This window comes from Mixophyes fleayi, chromosome 4 (assembly GCF_038048845.1).
Source record: "Mixophyes fleayi isolate aMixFle1 chromosome 4, aMixFle1.hap1, whole genome shotgun sequence".
Taxonomy (NCBI): Eukaryota; Metazoa; Chordata; class Amphibia; order Anura; family Limnodynastidae; genus Mixophyes; species Mixophyes fleayi.
The window spans coordinates 126,280,789-126,303,905 of record NC_134405.1 but is presented as its reverse complement, the minus strand read 5'-3'; the positions used below and the strand labels follow the sequence as shown (position 1 = coordinate 126,303,905).

The 23,117-nt window shown below is 41.3% G+C and overlaps 1 protein-coding gene across 1 annotated transcript in view; it reads right to left on the bottom strand.

Annotated features, from left to right (window-relative positions):
* Nucleotides 1-23,117, bottom strand: part of MAN2C1 (mannosidase alpha class 2C member 1) — a 75,517-nt gene that overhangs the window by 51,518 nt on the left and 882 nt on the right. Inside the window, exons 2-10 of the mRNA XM_075208169.1 lie at nucleotides 21,441-21,566; nucleotides 20,761-20,884; nucleotides 19,181-19,251; nucleotides 18,639-18,816; nucleotides 18,066-18,255; nucleotides 16,036-16,142; nucleotides 14,658-14,768; nucleotides 13,517-13,609; nucleotides 754-870 (exon numbers count right to left, since the gene is read on the bottom strand). Of these exons, the coding sequence (XP_075064270.1) occupies nucleotides 754-870; nucleotides 13,517-13,609; nucleotides 14,658-14,768; nucleotides 16,036-16,142; nucleotides 18,066-18,255; nucleotides 18,639-18,816; nucleotides 19,181-19,251; nucleotides 20,761-20,884; nucleotides 21,441-21,566 (1,117 nt within the window). The remainder of the gene's footprint in view (nucleotides 1-753; nucleotides 871-13,516; nucleotides 13,610-14,657; nucleotides 14,769-16,035; nucleotides 16,143-18,065; nucleotides 18,256-18,638; nucleotides 18,817-19,180; nucleotides 19,252-20,760; nucleotides 20,885-21,440; nucleotides 21,567-23,117) is intronic.

Genomic DNA, 23,117 nt, shown 5'->3' with positions numbered 1-23,117 from the left:
GATACAAAATGAACTTCTGAATACAGAACATTTTAGAGAAGTAGGAGAAATGCTGTTTCTCCTTTTGAGGGCCCATAGCAGAAAAATTTATGTCATCAGGGTCAAATGGAAAAAATACATTTTATACTGTGGCTCATAATATTGTAATGAAGATGTGGAGACTGCACATTTAGAGGGTGTTCTCCCTGTTAAGTGGGTTCCCAGATAGCATAAAAACTACTTGATTTTTACATGAGATTCCGTTGTTCGGGATCAGTCATTACTTTCAATGTGAAACATTTAGTATCATCCAAGTGCACGTTAAATGGGTTAACGCACTTATATATGTGAGCAAAACAAATATAATACACAGATTTAAATGTACAACTATGACATATGAAATAAAGACAGCCCCAAAGAGACCATATTTTCATGACATATTTAAGACATAAATGAGGCTACAACAGTAGTATTTTAGGGTCAAAATGTAAAAGTTGTAATTAAGATGATGGTCTAACAACTGATAGTGGGCAGGACTTGATATTTGTACTTTTGCTGGCATGTACAGTTCTATCATGGACTGCAATCCTGCATACATGGAAACTTCTAAAAAACATAATGGAGGCATGTGTATACATGAGTCAGCCTAATGGACATATCTGCACAAGTTTGTAGCTCAACAATGATTAATAATTGGTTTACTAAGCGTGCACAATTATGCTGTAGGGCAACAAAAGATCAGACAAAAAGCACCATCCTCCACAGCTGACTTACAGGAAAAGCATTGACCAGACTCCAGCTAAGTTTCTGAGTGAGGAAGCGATGGATCCCACAACCCTTCATTAACTGTGGAAGCTGAGCAGAATATCCAAATGTGTCCGGTAACCAAAACTAGTGGAAAGGGGAGAAGCACAAGGTGGTGATTTAGCAGAAAGTCAAATACAAGAATCTGGATTAATTTTTTTAAATGAAAACAAAGTGTTAACAATGTCAGTGTAGTCTCCTACAAAGAGAAAGATAAAATGTGATTACACATGACATCTCAATTTAATGTGGTATAGAGTGGTTTAGGAATGCACAGAAGCAGTGTTTGAATTTTAGACTCAAATCTAGCTATTTTAAAAACATTTACAGGAAAGGAATAACTGAATTCCTAAAACAGTATGTATGTTTTATGATTATATTTACTGCTCTTCAATAAGTAGGGCGTAGAGAGTTCAAAAGGGCTATATATGCCATTGTTGCAGTCTACAGTAAGGTCTTTTATCCAGCATAATACTCTACAATGTAAAGCAGTAATATTAAGACGGCAACCCCCATCTCCACAATTCCAACACTTTATAATTTAGTTTAAAAAAAAAAAAAAAGGAGGACTTTTATACTTGCGATAACTCCATTTCTCTGATTCCATATGGGGACACTGCTACCATGGGTTGTATGAGGGGAGCTTGGAGTTGGCACTCAACTAGTTAACTTGTTAATTATAACATGCTGACAAACCCCTCCCCTCTGCAACCCCCTGTAGCTCCTCAGTGCAATTCTAAAACCCCAAGGAAGGGGAGTCGACAACCAAGAACCAAACAGCAGAAGAGTAGAAGGGAGGGAACTCAGTGACCCCCAGATGGATTCAGAGAAATGGATTTATCGTAAGTACAAAAATCCTCTTTCCTCTTTCATACAATCTGGGGGACACTACTGCCATGGGGACGTACAAAAGCAGCCCCCTTAAGGAAAGGACCGCTCTGACAGCCCGGCACATAGAGAACTACGTCCAAAGCTGTAAATGTGTGGACCAAGGACCAGGTAGCTGCCCGGCAGAGCTGGTCAACAGAGATCCCATTCCGCGCAGCCCAAGAGGCTCCCACCAAGCGGGTGGAAAGGGCAGTAATGCAAGAAGGCACAGGTTGGTTCACATTAATGCAAGTATTCTTGATCGTAACTGTAAGACATCTGGCTGTGGACTGCTTGGAAGCAGGCCAGGCCCGCTTATGGGGATCAAAAAGAACAAAGAGTGAGTCAGTACCCTAAAGACCTGTAGTCCGCTGGACAAATATACATAGGGCCCTGACCACATCAAGGTACTCTGAAGGAACAGGTCCGAAAGATGTTGAAGATTCCTGGTGCACCGGAACCACGATTTCTTGGTTTAAATTTAAACCAGAAAGCACTTTTGGCTGAAAGGAGGGCACTGTACATAGTATCGATCTATCATCAAGGAAAATCAGGTATGGTTCTCCACATGAAAGGGCCCCTAGCTCCGAAACTCTCCGGGCTGATGCAATGGCCTGCAGAAACATGACCTTCCACATAAGAAACTTTAGGTCATCAGACAGTAAGGGTTCAAAGGGGGGTTTTCCTGGAGCATGTTGAGACCCAAATTCAGATTCCAGGCTGAAAATAGGGGGAACCCCCTGCAAAAACATCCATACGTCCGGCATATCCGTCAGAAACAGGTCAAAGTAGACCGAGAGAGCAGAGGCCTGAACTTTCAGGGAACCCAGGCGGAGGCCCGCATCCAGACCACCCTGGAGAAAAGCCAGGAGCCAAGGAAGGTGAAAAGCAGCCATGTGGTGCGCTCGATCTTCACACCACTTCATGTATGTGCACCAGATTCTGTGATAAATACGAGTCGAAACTGGTTTCCGAAACCCCTGGACTGCCACTCCGGTAAAGCCAGCCGAGGCAGGTGCTGGTGTTGAAAGGGGCCATGAAGAAGGATATCGTTCCAAAAAGGCAGCCGAATCTTCTGTCCTACCGCCAAGAACAGTACGTATGCGAACCAGACCCGGCGTGGCCAATTTGGAGCTAACAGAATTACCGGTAGCCCTCCTTGTCTGACCTGCCGGAGGATGCATGGAATCATTGGAATAGGTGGGAATTCGAGGCACATGGTCAGGACGTCGATGGCCACCACGAGCGAGTCCCTGGCCCTTGAGCAGAACCTGGGAACCCGCCTGTTGTGCCTTGACGCCATGAGGTCCAGGTCCGGAAGACCCCATTTCTGGACTAACATCTGAAAAACCTCTGGATGGAGCGACAACTCTCCTGGCATTACTGCATAGCGACTTAGGTAGTCGGCCTCCCAGTTTTGAATGACTGGAATGAACTTGGCTGAAAGTGAGGGGACGAACTGTACTGCTCAAGACAAGATCTGAACTGTTCCCTTCATCGCCCCTGCACTCCTTTTTCCGAAATGCTTGTTGACATACACCTCGGCCATGGAAATGTCCGATTGGAAGCAGATCGATGATCCTTGGATAAGGGTCTGCAACCCTTGTAAGGCCATCAACATGGCCTTCCATTCCGGAATGTTTATCAGGAGGGAGGCCTCTTGTTCTGGCCAAAGGCCTTGACGTCGTAGATGAAGTACCACTGTGTCTCAGCCTCTCAGGCTGGCAATGATCCAGGACCACAGGGTAAAGCACCTGCCCACGTCCAGGTGGTCCCAGACCATCCACCACTGAAGAGATAGATGGACCTCGTTGGACAGTCTGATAGGTGGCGATTCCAAGCAGAGAGGCAAGCCTGACCATTTTGTTAGTAGATCCCACTGGAATACTTTGGAGTGGAACCTTCCGAAGGGAAAGGTCTCAAAGGTTGAGGCCATTTTCCAGAGAAGCTTCATACAGAGAGCATTGAGGGCCTGTGGTTGACCAGAACCCTGCTTGCTGTGTGTTGTACCGACAGAATCTTGTCCTCTGGAAGGAACATCTTTTGCAAGTTTATGTCCATGATGAGGCCTAGGAAAATTATCCGTTGGCTTGTGATTAACTGCCATTTTTGCTGATTAATGATCCAGCCATGGAGCTCCAAAGCCTTGATGGTGAGAGCTAGGTGGCGACGCAGAAGCTGATCCGAGGGGGCTTTGATCAGCAGGTCGTCCAGGTAGGAAACTATTCGCACGCCCATGGAATGGAGTTGAGCAGCCATGACTGCCATAATTTATGTGAATACTCTTGGCACCATTGAGAGGCCAAAGGGGAGCACCCTGAACTGATAGTGGGCAGCTCTCATCATGAAGCGGAGCAATGGTTGGTGTCCTTCCTATACAGGGACGTGAAGGTAGGCAACTTAAATATCTATAGAGACCAGGAATTCTCCAGCTTCAAACTCATTTATTACTGAACGAAGAGACTCCATACGAAATCTGTCCACTCTTAGATGCAAATTTAAAGATTTTAGGTTCAAAATGGGTGGGAGGGAGCCATCCGGTTTGGGAACCAAGAACAGGTTGGAGTAGAACCCCTGGTGTCTCTGGCTTACTGGGACCAGACAGCTGAAAAAAGAGAAACGAGGAGAGGAGGGTGTGAGTCAGGCTGATGGCTTCTCTGAAAGTTTGGCGGGACGCCATTTGGTGAATGAAGATATTTCTCTCTGGAAGTGAATCCGGAAGGTCTGCCTCTGCTCGCCTGACCTCTGCTAGAGAAGCCCCCCAAAATGGCTGGCAAAAGAGCTGAACCTTGGTGTCTGAGGTTTCATCATCAGTTATTTATATAGTGCCACTGATTCCGCAGCGCTTCACATCAGTCCCTGTCCCATTGGAGCTTACAGCTTAAATTCCCTAACACACACACACACACTAGGGTAAATTTTGGTAGCAGACAATTAACCTACTAGTATGTTTTAGACTAGAGATGCTCACTGACCACCTTGTTTTGGATCTGTATTAACTTCGTGTTTTGGTTTCGGTAAAACCGCACTCACGTGTTTTGGTTCCCTATTTTTTATTTATTTTTAAATTGATAAAAAATGCTAAAATCACATAATTTGGCTCTTTTTTGTTCCTACATTACTATTATTAACCTCAAAAACATTAATTTCCAATCAATTTTTGTCAAGTGACAAGAACTCTGCTACCCCGTCCTGTTTCTGTGTGGGCAATGGCACTGAATGGCTCTGGAGACTGGTGCGTAACAAGAACACTGCTACCCCTGTTTGTGTGAGCAATGGCGCTGGATCTACTGGGGAGGGAGGTATTTATGGAATCCAAAACCCGCAAGATCCGACGAAGTGACAATGATATTTTGCCTCAATTCAGATTCGAGGACGCGCGAAAGTACCGAACCGGCTCGGCTTGTTACTCGGATTGTCTAAGTTAGGGGGGTTCAGTTTTCAAAAAAACCGAGAATGAGCATCTCTAGTTTAGACACGTTGACAGGAAGGAATGTACTTTTACCTCCTGTAGAATGAGAAATGATGTGATCTAATTCCGGCACGAAAAGTACGGAGCCTGAATAAGAAAGGACCTCCAGAGATGTTTTAGATTCTGCATCGTCTTTCCAGGAATGAAGCCAAAGACTTCTTCTAGCTGCCACCATGTAAGCAGACATCGAAGATGACATTGAGGCTGCGTTCTGAGCCACCTCATACAAGTGCCCTTAAGCCTCTTTCAGGTGCAAAGCAAGGGGGAACAGGTCCAAGTCCTTTAATCCTGTTGCAAGATGTTCAGCCCAAGATTCCATGGGCCTAGCGACCCATGCTGAAGACAGAATGGGTCAAAAGGTGGCTCCAACCGCCACATAAATAGATTTAAAAAATCCTTCCACCTTACGGTCTGTGTCATCCTGAGGGTTGCTGTGCCCAGAACTGGGAGCGTTATGTGTCACGGCACCGGCGTATCCACTCATGGTATATGTTCCCACCTTGTGAGGTCATCCGGCTATAGTGGGGACAGGGAGACATGTAGAGGCTGATACCGCAATTTCCTTCAATCTGTTGAATGGGGAAAACAGACCGTGGGTCTCTTAACTTTTCTTAAAAGACTTTGGTCTACTGGTCTGGGCTCGTCCATGTCCAGGAGATCTAAGGCGCGCCGTACTGCCAGGACAAGGTCCTCAATGCCCTGGATTCTGTAGGAATCATCCAGGTCCAAGACCTGTGGGGAGTCTGAATCGCCCAAGGATTCCCCCTCCTCTTCAGATGATCTCTCTGAATCAGAGACCGAGAGAAGAGAATGATTTGCTCTGTGTCACTTGTTCCTTGACAGTGGTGGTCTTGGTGACTCCAGAAACCGATTCAATCTGTCAATACCTCTAACCAAATATATGGACCATGCCGGTTCACTGGGGAAAGGGGGGCCTGGGAGAGCGAGAGAAGGTGAAGGACCAGCCGGTTCAAAGTCTGCACTTTAGTTTACTTGCTGTGGCAGTAACGGTGTGTGGGGTGCCCCCACTAACGAGGTAGAGGGAGCAACCACCGGCAACGCTGGAATCTCTGTTGGGCGGTGTCAGGAACACGCTCCCAGCTTCCGTGACTTTGACTTTGGGTGTTTACTGTATGATGTTACACACGATTCCAGCACTCAAGTCTCTCTCTAACTATCACACAGGTTATAGACTTGCTGAATACCCCACAACAGCGCTCTTACATGCCCACACACTTCAGGTTTGCCAAAACCTATCAATAGGACCCCGGTATACTGTCCCACACTGGCACACAAGGCTTCTGGCTACCCACAAGTTATCAAATCCCACACCAACAAAAAAAGGGTTAACTCGTCACACCTCCAGACTGTTACACAAATGTAAATGCAAGCACAAACTAGGCTTGTTAGTCAAATGCATTAACAAATTACACACAGGCATTCAAAAAGTTAACTTGGTCGAGCTGTATACTTCTTAACAGGCTAATGAATTTGTTAGAGTATAAAGGACGCCACTTATTAAATTTAATATACAAATGTACAGGGCATTCAGATATAAAAAACAATTAATAAACAGTTGACATAAAATACACAAGCAAAACAGTTTAACATAAAAGGGATTAGATTGAGAATATTTGACATTGGAAGATGGACAGCTCATCAATGTGGATTGGTTTTCCCAAAAGACTGGCAATTTGCCTCGTCCCAAACACAGGTTTTTTTAAGCAAAATGAAAGGGGACGGCCTTCACAGGGGCAGTGTTGATACTAATAGGGGGGCAGGGATGTCCCTGGGTGTCACGATAGTTTGCTCACAAATATTCCAAAAGTTTTGATCTTTGGTATCTCTCCACACATATATTCCAGACACATAACTCCCCCTTCAATAAACTGGTCATAATCTCCAGCACATTTAAATACCAAACATGATGGAATTATGACAATGTGACATACCTTTCCCAAAGACATGTGATTATAGCTGTTCCCGGATACCGCCTGTACCTGTCATTCACAACCCTGGTGTGATTTCATATTCCGTAGCGCTTTACAATTGGGGACAACCATAGTAAACTAATAAACAAACTGGGTAAAACGGACAAAGAGGTGAGAAGGCCCTGCTCGCAAGCTTACAATCTATGGAACTGTTTGTTGATGAACAATGCCTTTTCCAGCATGATGGAGCACCTTGCCATAAGGCAAAAGTGATAACTAAGTTGCTCGGGGATCAAAACATAAAAATTCCCCAGACCTTATTCCCATTGAGAACTTGTGGTCAGCACTTCTGTCTCACAACACTGGAGTCATGAGTTTGATTCCCGACCATGGCCTTATCTGTGTGGAGTTGTATATTCTCCCCGTATTTGCGTGGGTTTCCTCCGGTTGCCTCCCACACTCCAAAAACAGACTGGTCGGTTAAGTGGCTACTATTAAATTGCCCTTAGTCTTTCTCAGTCTGTGTGTGTATGTTAGGGGATTTATATTGTAAGCTCCAATGGGGCAGGGACTGATGTGAATGAGTTTTCTGTGCAGCGCTGCGCAATTAGTGGCACTATAAAAATAAATAGATGATGATTATATATATATATATATATATATATATATATATATATATATATATATATATATATATATATATATATATAGATAGAGAGAGAGAGAGAGAGAGAGAGAGAGAAATATATCTCTATCGCTTGCCTGTCCTCCATACAAGTCTGCATACTTCTAAGCCGCAGACCTGTACACCTGGTTTTAATGCTGTATGCATTATTTAGTGCTCCAATCCACCCCCCTTTCTGAGGGGGCACTTGGTAGCCTCTGGTGAGATGGCAGCCACCATCATGCTCTATTCCGGCGCTCTATACTCTGCCAAGAAGTGCCGGGCCTCAGGAGTGTTTTAAAGTGTGACTGCAGCTTACCATTTCACCTGTCACCACTAAAAGAGAAAGCATTGTCAGTGAGAGCCATCTCCTTGACAGACATTGTACAGTCGATGCTTTGAGTCTCTGTGCTGTCCCCCAGCACTGAACTAACCTACTGGTTAAAAATAAATGTAAAATAAGAATAAAATAAAAAAAAGAAAGTTATCAGCTAAGATAAGTAAGCCCAACTCCTCTGGCACGTAAACTACACTGAGGAGCTACAGGGGGTTGCAGAGGGGAGGGGTTGTCAGCATGTTACAATTAACAAGTTAACTAGGTAAGTGCCAACTCCAAGCTCCCCCTCATACAATCCATAGTAGCAGTGTCCCCCAGGTTGGATGAAAGCGAAAAAATTTGTAAGACATAAAACGAATATTCTCAAAATAAACAGACTTGACATGAAATCGTAATCTTACAATACATTCACAAATGAGCTAGAAGAATACCATTTATTAAAAATACTCTATCCTTTTACTTAAATGCATAGTGATAGAGTCAAAATAATGCAGGATATAATTTCAAAAGCCTAAAAAAACACTTGTTTTACATGCTTAGTCTTTGTCATCCCGAATATAATTAACTCATCCAGTTAAAATGTCTTCATTACAAATATAGAGTCCATCTTGCGGAGGTCCTATCCACATAAGTGCGTAAAGCCCGCACAACATCTAACAATGAACCCTCATGAAAAAGCAGGAACCACTATATCCTGGTTCACGTGGAAACCTGAAACAACCTTAGGAAGAATAGAAAGCACCGTCCTCAAGACCACCCTGTCTTCATGAAAAATAAGGTAGGGAGCCCTACAGGATAAGGCCCTGAGTTCTGACACCCTGCGTGCAGAAGCGATAGCCAACAAGAATACTACCATCCAAGTCACAAATCTGAGCTCAGCCGAACGCAGTGGTTCGATGGGTGGTTTCTGAAGAACACCTAGGACCAAATTGAAATACCAGAGTGATATAGGCTGAACATAAGGAGGCTGAATGTGCAACACTCCTTAGAAGAAGGTTTGAACTTCTGGTAGAATAGCCAGATGGCATTGATAAAAACACAGATAATGCAGAGACCTGAACCTTGAGGGAACTTAGACGGAGTCCAACATCCAAACCATCCTGGAGGAACTCCAGTAAACGAGACAGACGGAAAGAAGCCGATTGGCAAGAATGAATCTCACACCATTTAACATAAGCCAGCCACGTTCTATGGTAAATGCGCGCCGAGGACGGCTTTCTGGCCTTCATCAAGGTTTGCGCGTCACAGGAGGAGAACCCCTTGCTCCGCCAAATGCCGGCCTCAAGAGCCATGCCGTTAAAGCTAACCGAACAAAGTGAGGGTCATGAAAAGGTCCCCAAGAGTCCTGTCTGCGAGCAGAAGAATGTTGGCGTACCAAACCCTCCTGGGCCACTTCGACGCAACCAGAATTACTGGATGGCACCCCCAGTGCCACCTGTCGAAGGATTCACTGAATCATGGGAATGGGAGTAAACAAGTACCAGAGATGAAATTCCCAATGCATGCACTTCCGCTGCCAAGGGATCCCTGGACCTTGGGCAAAACCTTGGTACTCTGCAATTGTGACGAAAGGCCATTAAGTCTATGTCGGGTAGGCCCCGTCTGTCGACTAGATCCTGAAAAACCTGAGGAAGCAAGGACCATTCTCCTGGGAGGATCGCATGCCTGGTCAGATAATCCGCCTCCCAGTTGTGGAAGGGAGATCCCGACCATTGGTATAAGGGGTCCCACTGGAAGACCCGCGAATGAAAACGGCCATAAGGGAGGGTCTCAAATGAGGAGACCATCTGACTCAGGAGCTTCATGCCCATCAATGTGGAAAGTAGAGGAGACCAGAGGAGCCTCTGTACCGATGTCCTGATTGCTGAAGCCTTGTTTTCCGGCAGAAAAACCTTCTGATGACTGGTGTCCATAAGAAGGCCCAAAAACAACATCCTCTGAGACGGAACCAACTGGGAGTTTGGTAATTTATTACCCACCCGTGTTGTTCCTGAATCTGAATGGTCAAGGGAAGGTGTTGATCCAGGGCATTCCATGCAGGAGCCTTGATAAGGAGATCGTCCAAATAAGGGACTATGTTCACACCCATGGCTCTCAGGCGAGTGGCCATGACAGGCGTGATCTTTGTAAACACACGGGGTGCTGTAAACGGACCAAAGGGCAGCGCCCTGAATTGAATATAGTCCCTACCTACCATGAACCGAAGGAGAGACTGATGCCCCGAATTGGGGTCTTTGATGTCTATGGACGCCAGAAACTCCCAGGGTTCCAGCCCGTTGATGATGGAGCAGACCGATTCCATCCGGAACTTGTCTCACCCATGGCTTCACACTGTACACAGAGCGCATGCCGGTCCATCTGTCCACCGGAAGTTTTGCAGAACATTTTGAACAGACAAACTTTGACACTGGCAGATTTACCCTTATCTGACATGATAAAAAAGCAGAAAAAAGAAATACTTAAAAAAAAGCAGTAAGCACTCCACACACACAGGGTGGGTGGGTAGCAGGAACGGGGTTTCGCAAGGATCTGTAAACTCATCATAACCACCAGGGCAGACTAGCCCCTCTAAAGATATGTAAACCGAAGTAACTGTGAATAACCTTAAATTGAACCCACAGATGGGGAAAATACCCTAAACAGCTTGACTGCATGTGTCTCTCACAACAACTAAGAAAATGACACTTAGCTGGGTTCCAGGGTAAGGAAGGAAGGAGTCAGCAACAGCACACTTCTTTCTCCTCACAGAGCCATTTGAGAAACCTCCGTCATCCTCTGCACTCGGTGGGAGATTTCGAGCTCCCAGGACATACCACCCAGCAGGGGAGTCCCTACTGCCTCCTCCTGCCAAGGCTCTCACTGACAGCAGACTGCAGCACTGTACACAATTTCCTGCGGTCCAGTGACCATTAGAACGTGCCCAGCGCTTCTGTAGTCTGACCTAGACAGGCACTGCCGTGGACTTAACTGATTACCGCTCGTAGCAGCGGTGTGTCACTGGACTAACAAGTCCCTACAAAGGGAGCCGACCAGCGTGGAGATTTGTATTTCAGGTCAGGAAAGTGCCGGTGATTTTATATAAACTGTATCCTATTTATTTCCACACTTGCTAAATTGGATATTTTGTGAACATTCGAAATTCAGTAAAGATTTTGCTCTTGAATATCAAGTCGCCCTCTGATTATACATAGGTGATATTTGTGGAAGAGAGTTGATTTGACTTTTGATGTATAATATTCCTTCAGCCATCTCCATCTCTAGGAGTATTGAGATACGTTTGAACTAGTCTACCCAATTGACAGTTCACCTATAAATGTCATGAAACCAAGTTGAAATTTGACTATAGATGGTTTTGAATCATTATATACATTTATACCTGGGGTGAATTATATTGAGGGATATGGATTACCATTGAACTTTGCTTCACTCATTGGAGACGGATTCATTTAAGGAGATTTTTTGGTAATTGTGGTTTCAGTTTATTTTAATTTAATAGATCTGTGCACAGATCAAGAGATTTAAGTGAATATATGTAGCTTATTTTTATATTTATAATTTTTATAATTGTTAATAAATGTTTATTTTTAAATATTTGAATTTCACGGATTTAGTGAGTGCTACTCTCAGCGCTGTGGTTTTTTATCACTGCCGTGGACTGGATCCAGGTTCCCCTTCCGCCTTAGTGGGGAACATGGTATCACTCAACATGTCCAGCTTCCTCCTGACTGTGATCTCTCTGCCTGCCGGCAGCGCCGGTCCCGAAGTAGCGGCAGTGACAGCGAAGCAGCGAGTGGCTGCCGATACCCTAAGAACAAGCCCAAAGGCAGTATCGGGGGCAGTGAGGATAAAGAAAATAAAAGAAAAAGAGGAAAACTCTTCATCTGTCTGTACGGACCGCTGACCTAACAGATAACAGGTAGCCCACAGCACCTGTATCTGTCTACACTGTATTTCCAGGAGATAAACTAAATATAAAATAAAGAATGTACTACTATACCTAAAAAAACAACAGCACCTTTTAAAATTACAGCCCAACTCCTTGGGCACTTAAATTAAACTGAGCCTAGCAGGGGTTGCATAGGGGAGGAGTCAGCAGCAGTTAGTTAACTATTTAAGTGCCAACTCCATGTGCCTTCATACAACCTCCATGGTAGCAGTGTCCCCCAGATTGGATAACTGAGAAATGCATTATTTTTAACATATGGCTAATAACTCTACAATACATTGCAATCTTTTTAATCACGCATAATGAATTAAGTAATCAAGAGAACACATAATACTGGGACACAAAGATGGTGACCAGATGTTTATATTTGCCTACCCACCAGTCCCCTTGTGGTTTCCAGCTCTAAATCCTACCCCTGTCAACCACTGCCCTCATATGTCATTACCTCCTGTCTGCCACTTGTTCTTGATGCCTCTGGTGGCAGTACTATAGTGCAGTTGCAAAACAACGAAGAATAGGAGCTCCTGCATGTGTCAGATATGTGCAAAAATTGCTATCCTTAACTCAGCAGTGATCATGCTTCAGCAATAGTAAGTTATTTCAGAGCTTCCATTCATTGACTATGACCCAACTTCATCAGATGTGTGTATAAAATGAGTGTATAAAGCCCCAGTAATAACTTATACTTCACTACAACTGCTGGAGACCATTTCATGGATCAATCACCCACTCTGTAAAAATGTTCTTCCTTAAGTTACTTTCAGTCTTCTTCCCTACAGTTTCAAAGTGTATTCCTTGATCTGGAAATCTTTTAAAAACTACTGCCTTCCTGAACTCTATTAATGCCTTGCTACCCTAGGCCTACATGACCTTCACACAAAACCAAGCCGGAAACTGGCTACACACTGTGTAACGGAATATGTTTGAGATAACACCACATTAAAGACAATAAATTGATAAAGATTAGATTATACTTGGGCATGCAATACGGTTGGCAAATTACACATGTTGGCCTGGGGGTGCAGTGATCAGCATTTCCAAGCCCCTTATGTGGTTTTGCAGGACCTGTGGATTTGTTATATTGGCCAAGTATGGTCAAAGTGGAGATGCAGGACACATGGGCCAATCCAGTGTATTAGATGCTGATCTTTTAACTTACTATTTGAATAGTCTAGTTTTTACCCTGTGTGTAAACCTTTATACAACTCACTCTGTTACGTTTATGGAAGAGATACTTTATAGCAAGCAAGAAAAAGAAAAGTATTATTCATTACTATTGAAGTGCAAAATATAACTAGTGTTACATGACCCTAAGGAAGAATTATATGAGACCATGTTTTTATAATTTTATAACTTTATTTCTATAGTGCCAGCATATTATATATTGTGATATTTTTGTAATTTCCAACAGATAGCAAGAAGCAAAACATTAAAAAATATCAAAAACAAGCGAATACATTTACAAGTATTATTAATAATTATTTTTGATTAAAATTGTGTAAATTATATATCTAACCTCTGAGCATATCTTGCCGAACTCCTCTTGGAAGAAGAGCTGACCAAGCAGGAACTGGCGCACCATGGACTCACCACTGGGAAGATTTCCATCCTGAGAAACAAATAAACCACCCTAGTTTAGATTCCCGTGCAAGGGGAATGTGCCATTATATGTTAGTTTGTTGATTAAATTGCAAAGATTCAAAGAAATGAAGAGTAACAAAATATACCACAATGTGGCCCTAGATGAAAAGAAGTGATCTAATGCCAGTAAGAGTCTCACTTTCAATCCAACTAGAGAGGGCATAATTGCACCTGGACAAACGATGTTGTGATGCACGGGTAACATGTAAAAAAATGTAAAAAAAATTGCATGCAGAAAAAAATACTGCCTGCTTCTGCATGTTGTACATCTTTATTTTACTCTGTGATTTACAGTTCAGTTTGGTCACACTCCCCAACCATTTCTAAATTTGTATGCACTTCTCATTTTAAATTAGGATTTTAAGTTTGCCCCCTGCAGCACAACCTGATATTGCTAAGGAGCAGAATTGCACAAGCTAGCTGGATTTACTAACTAAAAAATACATCATATAAAACTACATTAAGGAGAGCTTGGGATACAAAGGATGAAATAGGTGTATTAAACAAGGGATTAAAAAAGAACAAGCAAGAGAACAAATGAGAGATCAATGGACAGAGAGTGGCAAGGAATAGCATGAGAGAGCAATTAGGAAGCCAATCAAGAAATAATCAACTAATTAGAGTCTATGTAATGAGATTATGCTTAGGAGAGACCAAAGTTAATTCTGAACATGTTAAAATTTACATGCAACAGTAACTACCAGATCTGATGAATGTTTGGAACAAACATCTACAACCATACAAGTCTCAAAGTCAGCAAGCATTTTCTTGAATTTGTCTTATTCTTAATATTTCGGGCATCTTGGTGTAACCAAAATGTTGGAAAAGGATTTTCATAGGCACAAAGTAGAGTACTAATCAGTAATTACTTCCCTTACAGTCTTCAATCTCAGTGTCTCTACCACATGGGAAATAAATACACATGTGTATAAACATTACGGATGTGGACTCTAGATAATGCTAGATAAGAGTTTTAGGAGAAGTATACTATGATGGGAAAATAAACATGATCTTACCATTTCCACCCATGTGCCACCAACAGGTATGAACTGGCCGAGCTTGGCATACTCCTTAATTTGTGAAAACAATCCAGGATACCGTGTTTTCACCCATTCCAGTTGCTGAGCCTGGAAAAATGATGGTACATTAATGGTGACAGTGTTTAGTGTTGATTTACATTTCACACATACACTCAGTGGCAATTTTATTACATTCACCTGCTTATTAATGCAAATATCTAATCAGGCATCATGTGGCAGCAACTCAATGCATAAAAGAAGGCAGGCATGATCAAGAGGGTTAGTTGTTGTTCAGACCAAACACAAGAATGGGGAAGAAATGTGATCCAAGTGACTGTGACCGTGGAATGATTTTGGGGTGGTTTGAGTATCTCAGAAACTGCTGATCTCCTTGGATTTTCACACACACACAGGGGTAAATGTATCAACTGCCGATTTTTTCAACTCGCTGCTATTCGGCGAGTTTGTAGTGAAAATTTAAAGGGGCAATGGCTTTAAAGGCAAAACAATGGCTTTAAAGCCATTGCCGCTTTAAATTTTCACTGCAAACTGGCCGAGTAGCAGCGAGTTGAAAAAATCGGCAGTTGATACATTTACCCCACAGTATCTACAGTTTACAGAGAATGGTGACCATATGCATACACATATGGCTACAGTTTACATATTTTCTACACACCATCTCAAGTTGGTTCTAAAGAATGATTCCAGAACATTGCTTAATCCATGCCACAAATAATTTAGGTTATTCTGGGGTTAAACAGGGTTCCTACCGAGTACTAGAAAGGTGAAGCTAATAAAGTGGTGACTGCATGTAAATTATTTTAAATATCTTCTGAGAAACATTGCTTACCATTTTGATCTGTACTTCTACCACCCCCACAATATCAACAAATGTAGAGGCTAAATTCCAATTGGTACCAGTGATTTTTACAGAAATGATTGTCTTCAGCCTGTCACTTCCTAGTTTACTATTGGGAACATTCCATAGCTAATATAAGGGCAATGGCCAAATGCATTTTAAAAGCACTGGAGATAAACTTTCTCACTTTAGAAAAAAAAATTGTCTTTCAGAATAATATGTCTCTCCACCAGAGCTGAAAGCAATCCACGTAGCAGCTCTAATCATAATCATTTAATCCCTTTCCTAGTAAGTGCCTACAGACAACAAAAGCATGTGTGGCATAACATTTAACACAGATGTACAGAGAAGGTCAGAATGGCAGCAATGGTACAGGGTTTAATATATCCACATTATTTACCTGTGATTGAATTAAGTATGTGCTATCATGGATGTGACACTTCAAGAAAGGGATATGATCATTTCAAGGTGTAATTCCAGCAGGCTGGATTATACCACTGCCAGTTTCAGACATACCTGAGAGCATGTAAAGGTGAAATATGGATTTTTTTCCATCAGTTGTACTGCGGTAACCCAGCTGCGAGCACATTTCCTAATGGTTTCTTCATACGTCCATAGCCAAGCTGAAACAGGATTTTGTAATCCAAGTCATACTAATTGTAATCTTTTTTTTTTTTTAGTCATTGTTTATTTTCTATAGCAGCAACAAATAATACAGGGATTTCCAGAGAATACTAAATAATTCAGTCTCTGACCCATTGGAGCATACAATCTAAATTTCCAAAAAGCCACACATACACACACAGGACCATTTTTGTCAGTTGCCAATTAACCTACCAGTAGGTTTTAGGACATACACAAACACTTCCGGGTACATCTATGATGTTAGCATCCCAGTGTGCCACACAGCCACTTGGAAGAAGAGATGACTGTTACTAGCTCAAAGCCTGAGCCACTCATGTATTGCATTGTGCAGCCTGTAACGGACAGCTAGGCCTGGTTTAACGTGAATAAATATTTGACTATGACATTGCACCCTGGACTGGTTTATTAGAGCATTGGTTGTATCAGTTGTACACAGATAAGTGAACTGTTAAAACTAGGTGGAGATGCCAGTTGCTGTCACATTTATTTTTAAGGGATGCATCCATTATGTAGGAGCTAATTATGGGATAGCGATGACAAGTCAAGAAGGTTAAGAAGCTGCCTTTTTACATTTTCTAATAGTGTGCAAATAATTGCCACATATTTGAAGACTTACTAAAACATGAAAGCATAACAAAAGTAATGTCACACATAGCCACCAACCAGACAAAATAATAATAATATAATACATGCCAATACTGAATTGGATTTTTCAAATACAACCTTTCATTTTTTGAAGCAATTACAGGTATCTGGTAAGCCAGTGGTTCCCAAACTTTTACAGTTCGCAGCACCCTTAGAGTCTCCATAATTTTTTCAAGCCACCCCTCCAAAATAATTACCGAGCAGTCCCATTTTATAAGTAGCTGGGTCAAAAAACGTAATAAGTATTTAGGTCAGGACAGAAATACTTATTTAGTTGTATGCAAAAATACACATAAATCCAAGGGAAAATAATAGATTTATATATATTTTTTTCAATTATATTTCTGTCAAAGAATAATTTACAGCTAACTCACTCTGTGCCCCTGCATCATCTCACACTCCGTGCCCCTGCATCATCTCCACGCGCTCTGTGCCCCCTCTGCATCCACGCGCTCTGTGCCCCCTCTGCATCCACGCGCTCTGTGCCCCCTCTGCATCCACGCGCTCTGTGCCCCCTCTGCATCTTCACACTGCCCCCCTCTGCATCCTTTCTGTCCCCTCTGCATCCCGCCATGGACAGGAAGAGAGAAAAACAAACAAAAAAACCCCCAAAAAAAAAAAAAACTTACCAATCCGGCGGCACATGGGACCCAGCATTCTCTCTCCTGCTGCTTGTCACAGAATGTCGGGCGTGATGACGTCACTCCCGACATTCAGTGAGAAGAGACGAGGAAGGATGCTGGGTCCCGGGTGCCGCCAGATTGGTAAATTATTATTTTATTTATTTTTTCTACCTGGCCACAGCACCCCTGTGACAGCATTGCGGCACCCCTGGGAGCCGCGGTGCACAGTTTGGGAACCTAGGAGGTAGGCAAACATTTGCCTGCTGACTGTATTCATACTCATTAATTAAGCATAAAGCACATAAAAGCAGCATTCTTTTATCAAGCAATGACCTCAAAGCATTTCTAGACCGTAGAAAACATTCATTCTTATTAATGACAACAAACGAGCGCTACCTTATTTCTTAAGTATATCCATTTGGAAACATTTTAAATCACTTAACATTAAATTCTAGCCAAACATATCTGAAGCCCAGGGGAGACATTGTAGTTTAGTTGTCAGGAAAACTGTGTTGTTATGCATTACTGCTATACTGCTTAATAAGCTTCTACTTAATAAGAACACATTCATTTATAAGAATAATAAAAAACAATAAGTGCTGCAGGACTACATTTTACATAAATAATAATTACCAGAATCAATGTGGCAGTGCCCCACAGCATGAACGATGTGTTGGCTGTCACCATTCTTTTGGTTAAAGAATGTGGAAGACAGTTTGCGGACAGCAGCAAATGTCCCAGGGTCATTGACATCACAAACATTGATCATTTGATTGGCTACATACAGAGCCTGAAAGCTTCTTTGGTTATCTTCACCAAGCAACTTAAAATAAAAAAAAACATCAATTTAAACTTCATCAAAAATAATAATTTTGTAATTGCACCCAATAAAATATTGTAATGTATACCACCTACACAGTAATTCAGGACTACTCTCAAATTAACATTACTATTATAAATGTCTGGATGCAAATTTTCTATCAAGTGTGACAAAAATAAAATGAACAAAGAAAACTCTGAATTTCTCATCAAAATAAGCACCAATCAATACATTATTGTTATGTACAGCAAAATATGATCTGTTTTCTTGGCGAAAGATTAAAAATGGTTTTCTGCAAATGGTCTAGTTGTACTTGTGATGTATTATTGAGGTCTGAAAAATATCAGCAAAAGCAAATAAAGAAATTAATCACAGGACCAGCTCACCTTAGCCATATCATATAAAACTTCAAAATCCAGAAGTAGCTCTGCTACATCTCGGCGGAAAACGGCAAGTTCAGCTTTTTGCAGAGTAAACGTTTTATGTGGATCAACAGGAGCAATCATCCCTCCCTGACCAGCCCCAAAGAGTCCATTGCAAGCCATCTCAATGTAAAGAGTCATGCTGAAAAATAGAGGAAGCAGACCCCAAAACAAGGTGACGAAAATCAAATAATACTGCTGAATAATTTTATAACTAAAAACATGTTATGGGCAGTCTATTCCAAATTTTTTTTTTTTGGTACAGGAAATTCAAATGTCTGCTTTCCTTCCTAACTGTGATGTCTCTGGAGAGAGCATGGGTAAAATATCAATTTTGACTACACATTCTTGCAGGAAAATTGAACCATCTGAAAATGGTCTGTCTGTGCAATGTGTACTAACACGGTGTTATTCACACATTTGTGAAAACAAGGATATTTTAAAAACAGCAATATATAATTAATATTTTAACATTATACTTAAAATATACTGCACAGTACTCTCACCTGTGAGGATCCTCAGCTTTCAATTGACTGGTTAAGATGTAGCTGGTTTTCTCACCCTCCTTTGTTAAACCCTGTATTAAAAGCAAATAAAAGTAAAAATCAGCTTGGGCTAATAATTGAGTCATTAACAGAATAAAATAAAATCACATATAGTGACTTCAGACTTATTTCATCTGCCAGAATAGTGGCATATGTGATATTCTGATGCAGGAAAAGTAGGAGTATTTAGGGCCTAATTTTGAGCTGCGTGTAAAAATCTGCTTTGCCAAACTGTGTATGCATAGTAAAATATAAAATATGACAATACTTCGTTTAAGCACTTTGCACGTGTGGCCTCTTATGCCAGGAGAGGCTGTTCAGGGGCTGGCACATGCAAATTAAGTACAGTAAGAGCATGCACTCATAAGTGTAGCAAACCCCCTGGAGATGTGGCCTAGTTTGGTTTGGCCGCATCTCCAGATATGACTCCTGAGAGGCGGGTTCCAAAGGCCTGCTATAAAGATATCTACTGATAATGACAGCATCAGCATTTATTTTTTATTGTTAAATGCGCCCTCCTCCAAAATAAGTAACCACAATTTTCAACTTTATTGCAAACGCCTCAACCTTCATTGTTCTAAAGCATAGGTTCCAAAGCTTTTTTACGTTCTGAACCACATTCAAATAAAAATGTATGGGTGAGCTACCTGAAGTGTGAAACAATAACACTTAAAAATATTTGTTCTTAAAAATAGTAAATTTATTACTATTAAAACACTTTATTGAAATAATTTAAATTAGACAAAGTAAATATCACCATAAATTATACAACGGACAATAAATCAATGCAAGTTACTCAAACATCAAAACTGCAACGGTCACTGGCACAACATATTTTCTGAGTCATTGAAAACCCCTTAACCATAACGAATCTTTTGGTCTAAAAGCACTGGCAAACATCATTGTGCAGGAACAGTATAGTTATGCCAACGTGCAGACTTCTCCTCAATCTATTTGCAGACACAATCCAGGTGTGGCAGTAGCTTCAAGCTTTATCCGACATGCACAGGAAGCATTGCTGATACCTGTGATTGGGTGGATAGCACGTCAGGTATTGTTACTATGTGCCCACACTGCGCAGACCGTTGCCCTTACCGGGCGACACAGCGCAACCGTGAAATCATAATAACTAACATCACAGGCAGCAGTCATGCCTCATTGTAGGATGAGCTCCTGCTGTGCTCAGGACAGACAGTTACTTCAACATGGATCACCCATTGAAAGACTGCTATAAGAAACATCAAAGAGAGCAGTGATCCATTGTTTAAATAGTCAACAATAACAGGGGAAATATTTCCAAACGTATCTTAATTATAGACTTATGTATTATTTCATACTGATACAATGCCACTTTTATGCTGCAGTAACTATTTGAAAATAGGATATGCTATAAGCCTTTTATTTCTTTACATTTACCCTTTTTCGTATTCAGCCCATGACTTATAGTTGAATGTTGGTGTGTGAGGTGTGTGAATATGTGATGTTCAGACTAGAGAAATTATTGCGGAACCAACTGAAACATGTCTAGAGTAATCTCCCACCTGGACAGGTGTACCATTCTTCCACACCAATCCCTCACCATCACTTTCCCAAATTAGATGGACTTCCTGTCCTGACCACTCTTTAGGGATGCTCAGTTGGACTTTGAACCAACATGTCCACCATCTTAAAGAAAACAAAACAAGATGTTTATCACAATACTTTAGTTGAAAAATATAGTAAATTAAAATGCTCACTACAAATCCCAATGTTGTCTACCAAGAAGGTGAAAACACACACACCTTTCTGAAGCCAAACTGTGACTTATATGGTTAAATGTGAGAAAATCCAGTATGTGAATGTGATTGCTCTTACTTTGTATCATTAATATGGATTACCCATACTTCCCAACCGGAGCATGATCTCCGGCTCATGTTGCAAATTGCTGTCAGCAATTCATGGTCAAAACCTTTCTGAGTGAGGTTTCACAAAAAGGCAAGCAATCTAATGTAGCAATGGCATTAAGTTAGTGTACAGAGCTTGTAATACAATTATATATGAATTGACGTACAGAAATCAACACATATCTATTGACAAATATCACCTAAAAATTCAAAGCAGACTGATAGTAATTCTTAATCAGAATTATAATTTGGACAACACGATAGAATAGTGCAAATATTTTTTTATAGCCAACTAATCTAGCCACAAAATGATTCTGTTAATTTTTAATGGTACTTACGTAGGGCCAAAGGTCTGTCCAACCTGTGCTGTCTGAAACTCTCTCTTCACAGCATTATCATATGAGATACGTTCCTCTGTTAGAAAGCAGGATAGAGAACCTACAGGACATGTTGCTCCAAGCAACCTATAAGAATACATACACATGTCAAGATTATTGTCGCAAGGAAGCAAAGGACTGCATGTTACCCCAAAAACATAATTTGAATATGCCTGCTTTAAAGTCTCAAAACTTTTTTGCACACAGTGCCAAAGCCAATTAAAGTGTCACTTAAAATGCATCCTTTATTAACAAAAATATGAAACATCATAGAGACAGCATTAATTAGCCAGGATTGTTATGGTATTAATCTTCACTCAGAAATTAGCAATATTTTCTGTATTGTAAATGCCAGTTATTTGCATAGAACCACATTGTGCAAGGTCCCTACAATATCTTGCCGATAACTGAATTTGCCCCTAGCGCCTTGTTTAAGTATATTTCTATAAGTATTTTCTCTTATACTCAATACACAATATGTCAATGCCATAATATAACAGCCTTGTCTATTGCCTCCTTCATAGCTTTAATAATTATAATCCAGGGACATTATTTCTAAGGCTAGTTGACAAATCAGTGATATTGAAATGATTTGCGTGGGTAGAGCAGTTTAGGTAAACTTACATTGAATAACCTAAATATTGCAATTCCATTAAGAAAGGTAAATCTTTAAATTATCACTAGTATTATGTTTTAATCTTATATGTAATCTTTATATGCAATATTTGAATGTTTGCAAATCGTAAAGAAACACAATAGTATGCCAGTAAAATATTAAACAGTCCCAAAGCTGTAAAGAAAAAAACCCTAACAAATATTATTAATATACATCACACCGCCCAACATTACGGCTAAACAAATCGAGACAGAGTTATCCGAATCGGGATGGCAGATAGAGCTATCAAATAGAGACTGTCCCTACGACCTATTTAGCATGCAGCGGCTAGATTGATTTTCCTTGAAAATCGTTCTTCCTCAGCTGAGCAACTCTGTCAGTCTCTACACTGTTTGCCTGTTTTTTTTTTTACAGAATCCAATATAAAATTCTTCTACTAGTATGCAAGGCCATCAACAAAACTGCACCAACATACATCTCTTCACTTGTCTCAAAATATCTCCCAGCTCGACACCTCTGTTCTGCACAAGATCTGCATCTCTCATCCACTCTCATTACATCTTCCCATTCCCGGTTACAGGCCTTTTTTCGAGCTGCACCCTCTTTGTGGAATTCCCTCCCTCGCACAGTAAGACTTTCCTTTGGTCTACAAACTTTAAAGCTTTCTCTGAAAATCCACCTCTTCAGACAAGCTTATAATATTTCTCAACCACCCTCTTAACTTCACTATGTTACCCTATTACCACCCTTTACCCAATTCACACAATACAACAACCCTCTGACCCCAGACAAACATTGTCGTGTGATTGGATCACATAGCATATGAATCACTTTTACTGTGCAATCTGGCTGGACCAATATGTAGTATGTAGATTTAACCTTATGTATCTGACTCCCATGGACCTATAGATTGTAAGCTTGCAAGCAGGGCCCTCTTACCCCTTTGTCTGCTTTACCCAGTATTATTTATTACTGTATTTGTCCCCAATTGTAAAGCGCTACGGAATTTGCTGGTGCTATAT